This window comes from Perissodus microlepis, chromosome 9 (assembly GCF_051167445.1).
Source record: "Perissodus microlepis isolate ML-2025 ecotype Zambia chromosome 9, ASM5116744v1, whole genome shotgun sequence".
Classification (NCBI taxonomy): domain Eukaryota; kingdom Metazoa; phylum Chordata; class Actinopteri; order Cichliformes; family Cichlidae; genus Perissodus; species Perissodus microlepis.
Window position 1 is genome coordinate 12,246,033 of NC_140469.1, and position 13,112 is coordinate 12,259,144.

General features: G+C 41.7%; 1 protein-coding gene across 3 annotated transcripts; it reads right to left on the minus strand.

Annotated features, from left to right (window-relative positions):
- Positions 1 to 808: 808 nt before the first annotated feature.
- On the minus strand, positions 809 to 13,050 carry tfap2a (transcription factor AP-2 alpha). 3 transcript variants are annotated; one of them, XM_084939032.1, is made up of 7 exons: positions 12,841 to 13,050; positions 9,780 to 10,199; positions 8,522 to 8,573; positions 6,629 to 6,854; positions 5,752 to 5,870; positions 3,896 to 4,037; positions 809 to 2,534 (listed from the first exon to the last, which is right to left on the minus strand). In XM_084939032.1, exons 1-7 carry the CDS (start codon positions 12,889 to 12,891, stop codon positions 2,246 to 2,248), a joined length of 1,299 nt encoding a protein of 432 aa, XP_084795158.1. In that variant the 5' UTR covers positions 12,892 to 13,050; the 3' UTR covers positions 809 to 2,245. The 3 variants fall into 3 exon arrangements, with proteins under 3 accessions (XP_084795158.1, XP_084795160.1, XP_084795159.1); XM_084939034.1 differs by lacking the exon at positions 12,841 to 13,050 and adding an exon at positions 11,609 to 12,214; XM_084939033.1 differs by lacking the exon at positions 12,841 to 13,050 and adding an exon at positions 10,729 to 11,424.
- Between the last annotated feature and the right edge of the window lie 62 nt (positions 13,051 to 13,112).

The following is a 13,112-nucleotide window of genomic DNA, read 5'->3' on the forward strand; positions in this document are numbered from 1 at the left end:
GGTGCCAGGCCATCAGCACACAATCAAACGCAGCTTAAATGTTATGCAATGGGCCGCTCTGCGCAGCTCATGCAACAACAACACAAAAAAAAGAAAGAAAAGGGGGAAAAAGCCTAGCGCCAGATTTGCCATCACAAAGTACGAAAATAAATACATAAATAAATAAATACAAATTTAAAAATGGCCACATTTTCAGAACCACAGCCACAAAATCAGGCGAAATTGTAGTTTAGAGCTGGAGACTCGTTGTTAAAAAGTGAAAAAAAAAGTGTTACGGTTATGCCACGGAATAGACACATGTGAAAATAAATAAATAAAAATCCACCACAGAGCTCTCTGATTGTTCATTGATTACACTGAGAGGCGAAACAACATAACAAATATTTGATGCGTGTCTTTGAATAAAGATCCGGCACAGAATCAACGAAGAAGAGCCAAATATAGCCTATAACAACAAAACATTTCACACCAGGCCTATATACATCTCAGAGGGTTTTAGCTGGAGGGGTGGCGCTGCACACTTCAAACGCGAATATATCCATTGTTGTGAGCCATTTGGCCTGCATAAGATCCTGTGCTCTGAACTAGGGAGTTTAAAGTAAGATTTTTTTTTTATTATACTTGAGGGAAACAGTGAGTTCAGCTGCTTATTGCAAGGAGCAATCGTCAGGGGAGACTTAAACTCAATTACTGTAGCCGTTCAGAATAGGGGGGAAAATACCAAGACAAAAAAATCGTGAAGAAGAAAAAAACACCCGGGTATATCAAGCAGTGAATAAAAAATTAAAAGATATTAATAAAATCGAGATGAAGCGTATCAAATATTTATTTTTTTCTGGGCAACAAAGGACTATAATACATTGACAGGCATAGGAACTATTGCCAGCACAGGTCTATACAATACAGCTAAAACCGCCTCCAATTTTCGGACATTATCGGACATAACAAGATATCAGGTGGTCCCCAAAAAAATGTTTTTGAATGTCTTCGAACATTGAAAAAAAGACAATATTCCATTTATTGCTTTTATGCTGCTTCAAGGAGAGAACAAGAGGTGGGAACGTATTTCTGATTGGCACAACACATAAAAGCTCGTATAAAAACGAAAAATAGAAACACACACGCACACACACACACAAGAACATTTCTCCTCGGGGGTGGGGGGGGTGGGGGGGCTCACTTATGCTCTGTCTGAAATAAAATTTAAAGAAAAAAACTGAATAAGGATGATATATAGAGAGAAAATTGGAAGTTTATTTCTATTAAATTTGTTCACTTGCTTCAATGTCGCCTCAACATGCTACAAGAGGGCTGAGTTGAAATATCCCAGAGAAATGAAAAATTACCCCAAACTTCTGTTTTTCTAAGAACCATAAAATCACATGAAGAACTAACCGAATATTCAAACCCACTAAAACAGGAGGCACCAGATAAATAAAAAAAAAGAAGTTTCAACAGACGCACCATATTTACAATTCCCATTAAATTACACATAAATAAATATATACATACATGAACACTGATTCCCTTATATAACCGTGAATCGTGTTGAAATTCAAAAAAGTTCAAGTTGGTCGCTTGGACAGAGAGAGAGAGAGAGAGTGAGAGAGAGACAGAGTCTACAACTGAAGTCATGGCATGGAGATCTGTGGGATTTCTCGCTGTTTTTCAAGTTTACTATTCACAATACTGATAAGAATTCGTCCTCTTTTAGCTTCTTCTTCTTTTTTTCTTTGTCACAATCGTAAAATTGAGATATAGAGGGGTCGCTGGATTTCAGTCCATCCGTTGCAGCTCATAAAAAATAAGGGGAGTACATAAAAAGTCCTCTGGGTGAGGCAATACAGCTTTTCCTCGCCCTGGAGCTGTTCCTCTGCAGCTTTTTTCTCCTCTTTTCTTTCTTTTTTTTATTTTTTAAATAACATTTCATATGGTTCAGGTGATGGAAGAAGATTCTTGCGACTTTTCTTTTTTTTCCCTCCCCCTGCTCCTGAATCCAAAGTGGGATGTAAAAACAAAACAAAACAAAAACAAAAAACATGTAAAACCGCGCAAGATCAGGAAGTGGCACGTTTAACTTTATCAATAATATTTATAAGGTATTTATAATATTTATATTGGATGGTTGGGGGCAGAGGGGCGCCGGGGCGGAAGGGTGTGGGGTCGGTGCAGAAGAAGGGCCCCTGCGTGGGGGGGCCGGTTTGGCCCTCGGTGAAGATGGGATGGAGAGAGAGAGAAAAAAAGATCACTTTCTGTGCTTCTCGTCTTTGTCTCCGCCTTTAGTGCCGTTATCTGAGTGACTGTTGGGGTTGTTGTTGAGGTACATTTTGTCCATGGCTTTGATAGCCTCGGTCAAATAGTTCTGCAGGGCCGTGATGGCCGCGCACAGTGCAGGGGTTCCGAAACCGTGCGAAATTAGACTGAAGTGGGTCAAACAGCTTTGAATTCCCGGTTCAAGAATGGGCTGTGGCCGCGAGTTTCCCAACGGCGAGCGGTCCTGGGACAGCAGGTCTGTGAACTCTTTGCAGACTTGCCTAAAATCAGAGAGACAGGAGGAGTTAATGACCGAGACAGAAAATCCCTGCATGCAAATTTAATGTTCCAATAATACAAGAAAAAGAGGCTAAATTCAAATGGACACACTGCAAAACGAAATGCCCCCGCGGGAGTGCTGGGTTGTAAATCCTAAACTTGCTTAAAGCGAGTCAAAAGTATCCGGCTGGAGCTTAAAAGAGAAACTTATTTCATCACATTCTCATATCTGCGTGGAAAAATTTGTTGTGTGAGCCCGTGTTTCCTTCGCTTCGTTTCCAAAAATAACATTTGGGGAAAGAAAATGTCCTGGAGCTACAAACAGGTGACAGTTAATCTCTTAGCTGCAATATTTTACTTTAAAATATAAATAATCATTTTTAAAAATCATAATACACGAGCCAACTACACAAGGAAAGATCTGCTAATATAATGAACTTCTTCTTCTTCTTTTTTCTTTTTTTGCAGCGTCAACTCTGAACTTTAGTCGCTGATTATCAAACAGGAAAGACAAAGAAATGAAAAAAAAAAGAAATTCCTGCTTTCATCCTTTTATTTTCATCATTTAAAACCAACGATTTAGTAATATGTGACATTAAATTATTAAATACATATATTTCTTTTAGGGGGGCTCCAGCATTAAGGGTGGATTAACACAGAAACACTCACCATATCATGCCACTTGTATATTAACATTAAAAAAAAGCCTATAATAAGCAGTTATGGCTAACAGCTGTTTGATTATAGCAGCCTATCATCAATATTAAATGCTGCCTCTGCTTTTCTTTGCCCTGTAAGGACTTCCCATGTTTTAGTTAATGCATAAACACCAACAGTGTGCTGGATGAAAACCAGCTATGTGTCAGTGTCACTGAAATCTCACAGTAAACAAAATGCTGCTGCGCGAGTGGATGAGGCGAAAGGCCCATATTGAACAGCGGTATATTTAGCAAGCCTTGTAATTATAATTTATGATATCATATAGAGGCACCTGCCTAAATAATAATAATAAAGGAAAACAAGGAAGTGAATTAAGTCTATAATTAAAACAGGTGAGAAGCGTGGGGATAAAAAAAAAAAGAAAAAGTTTATTAATTAATTAAATATTAATTAATTGTCACTCGGTAACACTAGCCCGATATGTATGAGGCAAACGCGTTGTTTATTTATTTATTTTTTGTTTATCATGGTCACGTGTCTGACGTAGCGTAGTCTAATTAAAAAATAGAAAATAAAATAATGCAAAATAAAATATTCAGCCTGTGAAAACTGCGTAAAAAAGCAGCACTTTGATCAAATTCTGTGCTGGCACAGAGCGGCATGCATTTGGTGTGACATGGTGAAATGTGATAATAGCACTTACTTCGTGGCCAATAGCATGTTTTTTCTTTGGACTTGTTCGTTTGGGTCGGAATGCTGACGGTTTACATATTCAGCTACTGCCTTGGCTGGAAACTCGGTCTCGCATACATAACCGAAATCCCTGGCAAGATGCACCGCTTCGCCTGAGAACGAAAAGAAATGAGGTTGAATGTGTTTGCCCATAAAGCATGGTTACATCAAGCATAGACAAGTTCACACTCCCTGCCCGAACACAGCGTCCAGTCTGTGCGTTCAGACGGCAGGGTTAAGGCACCTGTGCGTTCCCAACAGCGTCAGTGATGATGCTGCTGCTGATGACGACATAATAATAATAATAATAATAATAATAATAATAATAATAATAATAATAATAATGAAGCTGGCCCTGCGAGCTGTCAGTGCACCCCGTCTTTCCGTCACACCGTGGGAACACTTAAGAGATGGAGGAGAACCTTTAAGTGGAGGTGAAGTATAGACGGAGCGTCATGCTCGACACCATGTCATTGATTACCAATGCCTGCGCATTATTGAAAGTCCAGCACATCACAGCAATTTTAAAAGGCTACACCTAAATCTCACTTTGCCTTTGCAAACTTCACTTATGAGACTTTCTGCTTTAATTCCGTCCCAAGCTCGCCTCTCTTGTTGGTGGATTTTTTTTTTTCTTTCCAAGTCTTTGGTTTTAATTTCCTGAAGCAGTTGAGTTTTTACTGCGGGGCTTCCTGCCCATAAGCCTCTGCTCCGGAAGAACGCATGCGCCAATTAGCATCAAAGCTCAAGTCCGGTAAGCTATTTTCCATAAAATGGAGCGGATCGTAAACAATGACAGCACAGAAAACCCACTGTCCCTTCAATAAATAACCGGCTGTCTCAGTCCCCCCCCCCCCCCCCACCCCCCCACCCTTCTCTGTCATCCACCACCCCAACCCCCCACGTGCCACCACCCTCTTATTACCCACAATCAAACATTTCTCCAGGCTCATTACAATACAGCACCAAATTTCTACGAAACACAATGAATATTGCATTCGGTGCTCCTCTGCAATAATGATTAACGGGGACCAATGAAGCATCGCAGGCTTTCACCTTTGGAAACCAGCAGCACACCAAATACCACTGCACTGAATAATAAGGTTCAACTCTGCTAGCAGAATGGATTTATCCAGTCGCGCAAAAGGCATCTTTTCTGCGCACAATAATTGACTAATTTATTTTGTAATAGGCCCAAAACATATAGCTCCCAATAGGTCAGCGCCACGCCATTTGCATGCAATAAAAATTCCACCGAAAGCCAAAGCATGGCAAGCTATTAACGAAAGAATTAAGTCACCATTAAAAATCAGCTCTGTACTGTTATATCCAGACTATATTAACGTTTGAAACAATGCAGGGTTAATAAATCAATCGACTTCTCATCCATGAGGTGAAACAGCTCAGCGGTGCCCAATAAACAAGCAGCACTCAATAATTAACTGGACTTCAACACAAATTAATCCAGTGTATAAACTAGGCCAGCCGTGGACCTGCAAGTGTGCTCCTGAAAGCGAAGGCCAACGCTGCAAAGCCACTAGAATTACCAGCACCATTCTCACTATATATATACATATATGTGTGTGTGTGTGTGTGTGTGCGTGTGTGTTTCTCTTCTCACACACACTCGCAGACATACACACACACATCCTTCATGCTTTATTACTTGCGAGGCAAAGTCGGTCCACATTACACGGATGAGCGCATATGCTGATTTCCAACACAGAGAAAGAAAGAAAGAGAGAGGAGAGAAAAAACCTAGTTTGCAAGCACCTGGTATCGCGGGAGCAACAAGAGTGGGAACGTGATTTACGGTATCCGACTTACCTTCGACTAGTGACGTCAACAAGGTTACGTTGGCTGCCTTGCGTCTGCCCGCAGGTAGATTCAAACCGATTTTATCCAGCTTCTCCCTTAAGCTTCTTCCTCCGTTCTTAGACTTGGCCCTGTGACAGTAACACAAAGCAGAAACTCATTGTAGTGTTGCTCATGTGGAGGAATTTGTATAAGGGAGGCTAGTATATGAGCAAGAATATTTTCTTTGAATATATAAAGGTAATGATTAATGCATAACTATTAATGATTAACTGTATATATGTTTTGGCTAATTTAACAGTGGGTGTGATTTAAAGTCGGACGTGAACTTCACCCTCCTCCACATATCTGATAGCTACAAACAATAAATAATACTAAAGGAGCCCCCTCCGCCTTTTTTCTACCAGCAAATACTGTACAAACTGAATAAATAAAGTCCTACTTAATAGGCAGCGCTATTACTGGCTGTGTGTCTGCAGCACTTCTGTAGACAGTTCACTGGAGACCAATGTTTTCATGTGTAATGCCTTCAGTGGGCCTATAGAGCGGAGCTTGAAACAGACTAGGCCTACATTAATTTGGGAGAGAGAGAAAGAGAGAGAGAAAGAGAGAGAGATACCCAGTACGCTTGGGAAGTTGATATGGAATTTAACAGACCCCCCTGCTTTAAATGCAGGAGCTAGGTGTCATGGTTGGTCGATTTTAATTATTCTTGGTACAGAGGAGAGAGAGAGAGAGAATGGGAAAGCAAGAGCGAAAGGGAGAGATGCAGGCTCGCTGAAAGAAATGATTGGAGTAGAGCGAGTTTCATACGCACGCGCACAAACCCACAGGTAAAGAGGGAGTAGAGAGAGGAGATTTTTTTTTTCAGCCTCCCAGTCAAACTCACCTCCTCAGCACCCCGCCCAGCAGAGAGGCGTTGAGGCACTCGGGCGGCGAGAGGCGTCTCTGCACCTCTGCCACCGTGACCTTGTACTTTGATGTGGAGCTGAGAAGGGACAGGCGACCCGGAACTGAGCAGAACACCTCGTTGGGGTTAACCACCCCTCCGAAAAGACCGTCCTTATTTACTGGGATTGCGGAGACGTTGTTGTTCTTGGATAAAGACACTGGACCTATAGCCAGGGAGGAAGAGAGGGAGAGAGAGAGGGATGGCGGGATGGAGAGAAGGAAGGAGGGAGGGATTGCGGGGTGAGAGAGAGAGAGACCGTGCTCAGTGAATTTCATGCAATGCAGAGCCTTAACTAAATGAGAAGGGGGGTGGAGGTTAGGCCCCGGAATTGGAGTTTAGCACAACATGTGTACATGTTCGGTAAGACTGGCAAATGATAATAATAATAATAATAATAATAATAATAATAATAATAATAATAATATATTGCAGAATCAGTAAAATCAGCACTATGAGACCTGATTTCCGTTCAAATATACCTGCCTGAAAGCCAGAATACTTCCGCTCGTCTGTGCTCTTTTGTTTTTTTATTATTTTTATTATTATTATTACTTTAAAAAAAACACCACTCAATGACATTATGTAGACAACTATGCAGCAGACAATGAGAAATAAAAGGATGTGTGCGCCCTAAACAGCATCTCCGCACAAAGCAATCATACCAACCGAGAGATTCTGTAAAGTCTACCTATTTTGACATATCCTGGGTATCCAGCAAAACACCGTACCCCGTGTGTGATTTCACACTGGGTGGGGGGGATAGTGGGTTAGGGGTGTGTGTGTGTGTATGTGTATGTGGCGGGGGGGCTCAGCAGTGCTGGGCTTTACACCGTTTTGGTGTGCAGTAACCGGAGACAAAGGGGACTGTGCGCCTTTGGATAGATCACTTGTGACATTAATGGCTCAAGGGAGCCTAATAGAGACAATAGGAGTTAAACGAACTCTTGAGATTACTAATATAAGAAGCCAATTATCATGTTGATGTGCAGATAGACAGACTAAAAAAGAAAGAATGTTTAAAAAGATAAAAAAGAAAGAAAGAAAGAAGTAAAAAACGAAAAAAGGAAGGGAAGACATGGGGAAGCAAAATCACTCCATATCTTATCCAGCGAGTTCTAATTTGACCTGACAAAACGTTTTTTAAACATGGCCACGAAAAGAATGGGACTTCCTCGCGTTGTGTCAAGTAATACAATTCACTGAATTTTAACAGCAAATAAACACGACGGACTGAAGCAGCAGCAGCACAATCCAACAACCTTCACCAAAGTAGCCTAAATATATATTTAAACAATTACATTTCAACATATTAAACATCCAGCCAAGTGATTTTATTTTTTTCCCAAGCCTAGTTTTGATTCCCCTCACTGAATGACAGACTATCATCCTACACACAGCAGGCCTGTGCTCCATCCAGCGGTACCAACTCCCATTTTAGATTTGACCACGCTACGTGATTGCAGCTATTGGCTTCCTGAAGTGCCAGGATCGTCTATGAGGCCTGTATCTTTGACCATCAATAGCACGCGGGCCTACAAAGCCCACCAGCTCTACTCATCTCCCCGCTGCGCTGAAACGCTGACAGTAAATTCCATCAGCGAGGGGGAAAAAAAGGTGCAGCCAGTTTGACGCACTTGGAAACCATGTAATGAAAAATAGGCTACTGCGTATTAGGATCAGTCAGGCATTACCGCATTGCATCGAGCTCTCTCGAGCAGAATAGTGAATGGCGTTTGTGCGTGTGCGTGTATGCGAGTGTGTGTGTGTTGCTTAGTGGTGTGCAGCTTGAAGAAACATGCATGGTACTGTATCTCGGAGGAAATTGCTTACCTTTTTTAATTACAGTCTGGTCGGGGATGTGAATTCCTTGATCCTCAACAGGCTATGACACAAATGCAAAAAAAAAAAAAATATACGTTTAAGCACAAAGGCAGGACAGAGAAGGAAAAACCTAATAACGTCAGCCTCGGTCCTGCGTACGTAAACGCACCTCAGGATGCGGTGCAGGAACAAAGCCTGACACAATTAGCAGCCAGAATCACCCAACATGGAGGCTCCCGAGGCCCCATACCTGTTATTATTGTCCATGTGTGTTTTCGACCGGTTACACTGATTAGATGACAAACGCAGACTTAAATAACGAAGCTGTGTCGCCCCATAATCCTGACCTAATTTCGCCCTCAGATTGGGTGTACTCACAAGGAAACTTCTAATCTAGATTGGATAGTAATTACGGCGGCGCTGCCTATTAAAGGCCTATGAACTAATTAGCGAATTATTGGCGTTTGTTTCTGATTTTTTTGTGTAATGTTCTTATTATAAATGGAGTTTACTGATAAATTTAAAAGCTCGTTCATCACAGACCTTCAGTAAAACGTCTGCCTGAGCTCCGTGCAGCAAAGTAAAATTCTCTTGTTAATGTGCATGCAGTACACTCTCATGTTATTGTTCTCAAATAAGCGTCGGCTTCATTATTTTATTTTATTTTAAACAGAGAAATTAAATAAAAATCAAACGACACAAAAAAAAATTACTAGTGAAAATAAAGATATCAATTATTTTCATGTATTTCATGCCTTTTTACTTGTCGAACAAAAGCCATGTGTCGACGAACAGCATTATAAATGTTTCTTAAAATATATTTCATGACAGAAATAAATTGCAAATCAGTGCTGCTTTGTCTTAAACCACCTTGACGATACTGGAAAAAAAGATCCACGCATTTATTTGTTTTGTATATTTGCTATTTTAAGAGCTACAATGAGCTCCCCGAACCTAATTTACTGCGTGTCAGTCGTGTTTTGTATCAGCTAATATTAATACGATAAACATGATACAGTTACAGCACCGCTATGACTAGTACCTGATTTCTTAAAGGCGGGGTGACAGAACAAATTTCATTATTTATTTAAATAAAAAACACACACACACCCTCACTCTTACGGATAATAGCGGGTTGGCACCCGTGGTGCTCGAACTCTTAATGACAGCATTATTCCTTTTCTTTCTTTCATTTTTTTCTTTCTATTTTCATTTCTTAAATGGAGTAATTCCACAGAAAGAGAAAGCCAGGTAAACGCTGCCTCACCTGCACGTCTTCTAAAGATTGGTGTATTCCATGGATAGGGATAGAGTCCGACAGTCCCGTATCGATGCCGTGGCCGGATGGCAGGAGCACTTCCCTGCGATACTCCCGGCACAACTGGTGGGGCAGGCTGCGGTGCTGATGCAGCAGGCCGCTCTCCTGACCCTGCCTCTGGCCCGGCCAGCCCGGGTGCTGTGGCTGCGGTTGGGCGTGCAGGGAGTTGAGGGAGTATGGGTCGTTGACGTGCGAGTAAGGGTCCTGAGACTGCGGGTAGATGGGCTGGTAGGGTGGGGGAAAGTACGGGGGCTGGAAGTCCGAGTTCGGTGTGTGGGAGAGCGGAGGGGCGCTCGTGTAGGGACTCTGGCCCACGCTGCCCAGCTGAGGTAGCCTGGCTGTCCCATTGCTGGTGCCGTCGTGACGATCCTGGCAGGTAAGGAAAGAAGGAAAAGTGCGTTTTAGCCTGAATACGTTCAAAATAAAAATAAAAAGAAAGGACGCGGTCGTAAATTAGCGAAACGTCCGTCTATATTTTTACATGTGAATGCTCTGCGGGCATTATCAAATATGCCCCTGAGTGGATGACACGATTAGCTCAAGTGTGGAATCTGTGTTGAATTACTCCAGTTAATTGAGGGAAAGGGATTTTTTAAACAACAAAAAAACAACAACACCCACAACACATCCGCAAAGTTTTGGGAATTGAAAATAACCTGACAGCACATGAGCAAAATAAATAATAATTTTTAAAAAATACAGAAAATGAAACGGCATTAAATAGGAAAGTCCTGACATTTTTTTTAAATTGTTATTTGCAGGACGCTCAGCTGATTTTTCAAGCATGCACGCTTTGGAAAAAAAACTTAAAGTATAAAAAAAAAGAAAAGAAAAAAATCTCGTAGGCAAACAAGCAAAGAAAGAAAGTATCTGATAGTGGGAGACTCCAGCAACTTACCATCGGGGAAAAACTGTGCACTAACATCTGTAAGGATTTTTGGTGGGACTCAATAATAATAAAAAATGATTATTATAGTAATCAGTTCACAAAAACACGGAGTCTTTGGGGGGGCGGGGGAAAGAGCAAAAGGAATTAACCAGCAAAACCCAAAAAAGAAAAAAGAAAAAAAAAGAACAAGGCCCCCGAAAAAACTCTTCTCTCCTGCAAAGATCACGATGGCCCCGGCGATCAGATATGTGCCTCGGTAGCAGGACGATAATCCATCAGAAATAAATGGTTAGATCCCAGCTGCCCTTCATTTGCTTCTAACAATGCAGATATTCGGCGGTGCTGGCCGATCGAGGTTGAAAAGTTTCTCTTGGTAAACCCTCTTTTCCCCCCTGTTCTCCGGGCTTCTATCACAGTGCTACCGTCCCTTCGCTCGAGCTCATATTAGCCCCAAAAAAAGAGCCGCTTCTTCGTCTCCCTCTCGGACTCCTACCAGAACGCATTCATTACAATTAATACCACAGGAATACTTAATAACAAGGAAAGAATAGACGGAAATCTGGCGTGAAGCGGAGGACGCAACTCAAGGCAGGAGTCTGCGCTTAAATGACGTCCATTGAAAGGAGGAATCAGTATATCTAATCAGAGATGGGGAGAGAGAGAGGGGGAGTGAGAGAGAAAGAGGGAGTGAGAGAGTGTGCGGAGAGAGGCACACACAAAAAGAGGGACATTCACCTCGTCTGACGAATCAGAGAGAGAGGGAGGAGGAGGAGGGGGGCATTTTAAAAGAGTCCCAGGCCAAAGCGCAAAAGTGAAAGAAAGACAGGAATGGGAAGGGAGGTGGACCACAGACAGGAATGAAGAAGCCAGGGAAGGAAACAATGTGCACCTCTGAACTGGGTGAAAATCCAGCAGACGACGCTATGGGCATTCCAGCCGGCTCATTTCTACCGCTTGTCCCTTTGTTTTCCACCTCAGACTCCGACAGCGAGCTGTCCTCCATGGTTCTCTCTCACTCTCTCTCTCTCTCTGCCTCTCCCGTCTCCGCCGAATTAATCCACCGATTCGTCCTCGACTCCAAAAAACCCAGAGTCACGCCGACTTTAACTTTAACGTTGACCCGGAAAGATGGAGCAAAATAAAATTCCCACAGTGTGAGACAGGGCCGCTGGATCCTGCGCTCTGTAACTTTTGCGCGCGGCTTGAAATAGCTCCACTCCCCTTCCTGCCTAATCATGCACTTTAAAATTACGAAACAGCACTTACTGGGGCCTCGGCTGGACCGCGACTGCAAATGTTATTTATCTGTTTATGTATTTCTTGTTGCCTCGATACCAGCGGAGGAAACGAACCGTTTGTCTGTAAATTAAAAGAATCCATTTAACACGACCGCGGAGGTGCCGCTTTCTTTCTTTCTTTCTTTCTTTCTTTCTTTCTGTTTTTTTGCTTTCTTGCTCCCGTCCTTCTCTATCCTCACAGGACGCGGGCGAAAACACGTCCGACTGGCTTCTCCACCCCTTAAACAAGCCACCGGTATTACTGCCAAACTTCGTCTGTGTCCACAACAACAACAATCACTCAGTGTATGCACTTCACACATACACGCACACGCAGAATTTAACGGCTTCTGCAGTGATAGAAAAACCTGAAGAGTCCAAGAGCTTGTAACTGAGGCGCAAAATGAACCAGACAGTGCCAGCACTCACACTGCTTTAAAATATTATTTTTTAATTTAATGGATGGTAAGTGTATATTAATGCTTTAATGTTTTCACGTGCAATAGAATTTTTTAGTCATATTTATTTTATTTTTAATGTAAGTTTTAAATTGGAAAATGCTGTGATTTTTATGCAGCCAGACGATATTAAAACAGCTTTCTATTATTATTATTATTATTATTATTATTATTATTATTATTATTATTATTACATTACTTAACAAAAGCCATAAGATGCAGTCTATTCATCTTGCAGTTAAATATGTTCTCTAACATCTGTCAAAAGAATGTCACAGCTGGATCAAAACAATTTTAAAAAGCAGCCATAAAATAATTACTGAATGTTTAAAAATAATAATAATATAACAACAACAAATTTAGTAAATTAAAAACGAGCCTCTTACCTCGCAGTCTTCATATTTAATGTTATCAGTTAATTTCCAGAGCATTTTCATGGGTTGTTGAGGTGGATATTGAGTATAGGTATCGCCTTAGTCTTGTTTTCACTCAGTGAATTGTGCTCCCCGCTCAGAAAAACTACTTTTATTGAAGCTGTGGGTTGGTTGTCTGTCTTGCGCTCTGAGGTCTCCCTCTAATGGTGGAAGTGAAGGGCTGGATCAGCTCTGTAATAACACTGGCACCGGGCCTCATTAGCATATCAACAGCCGTTTGATTC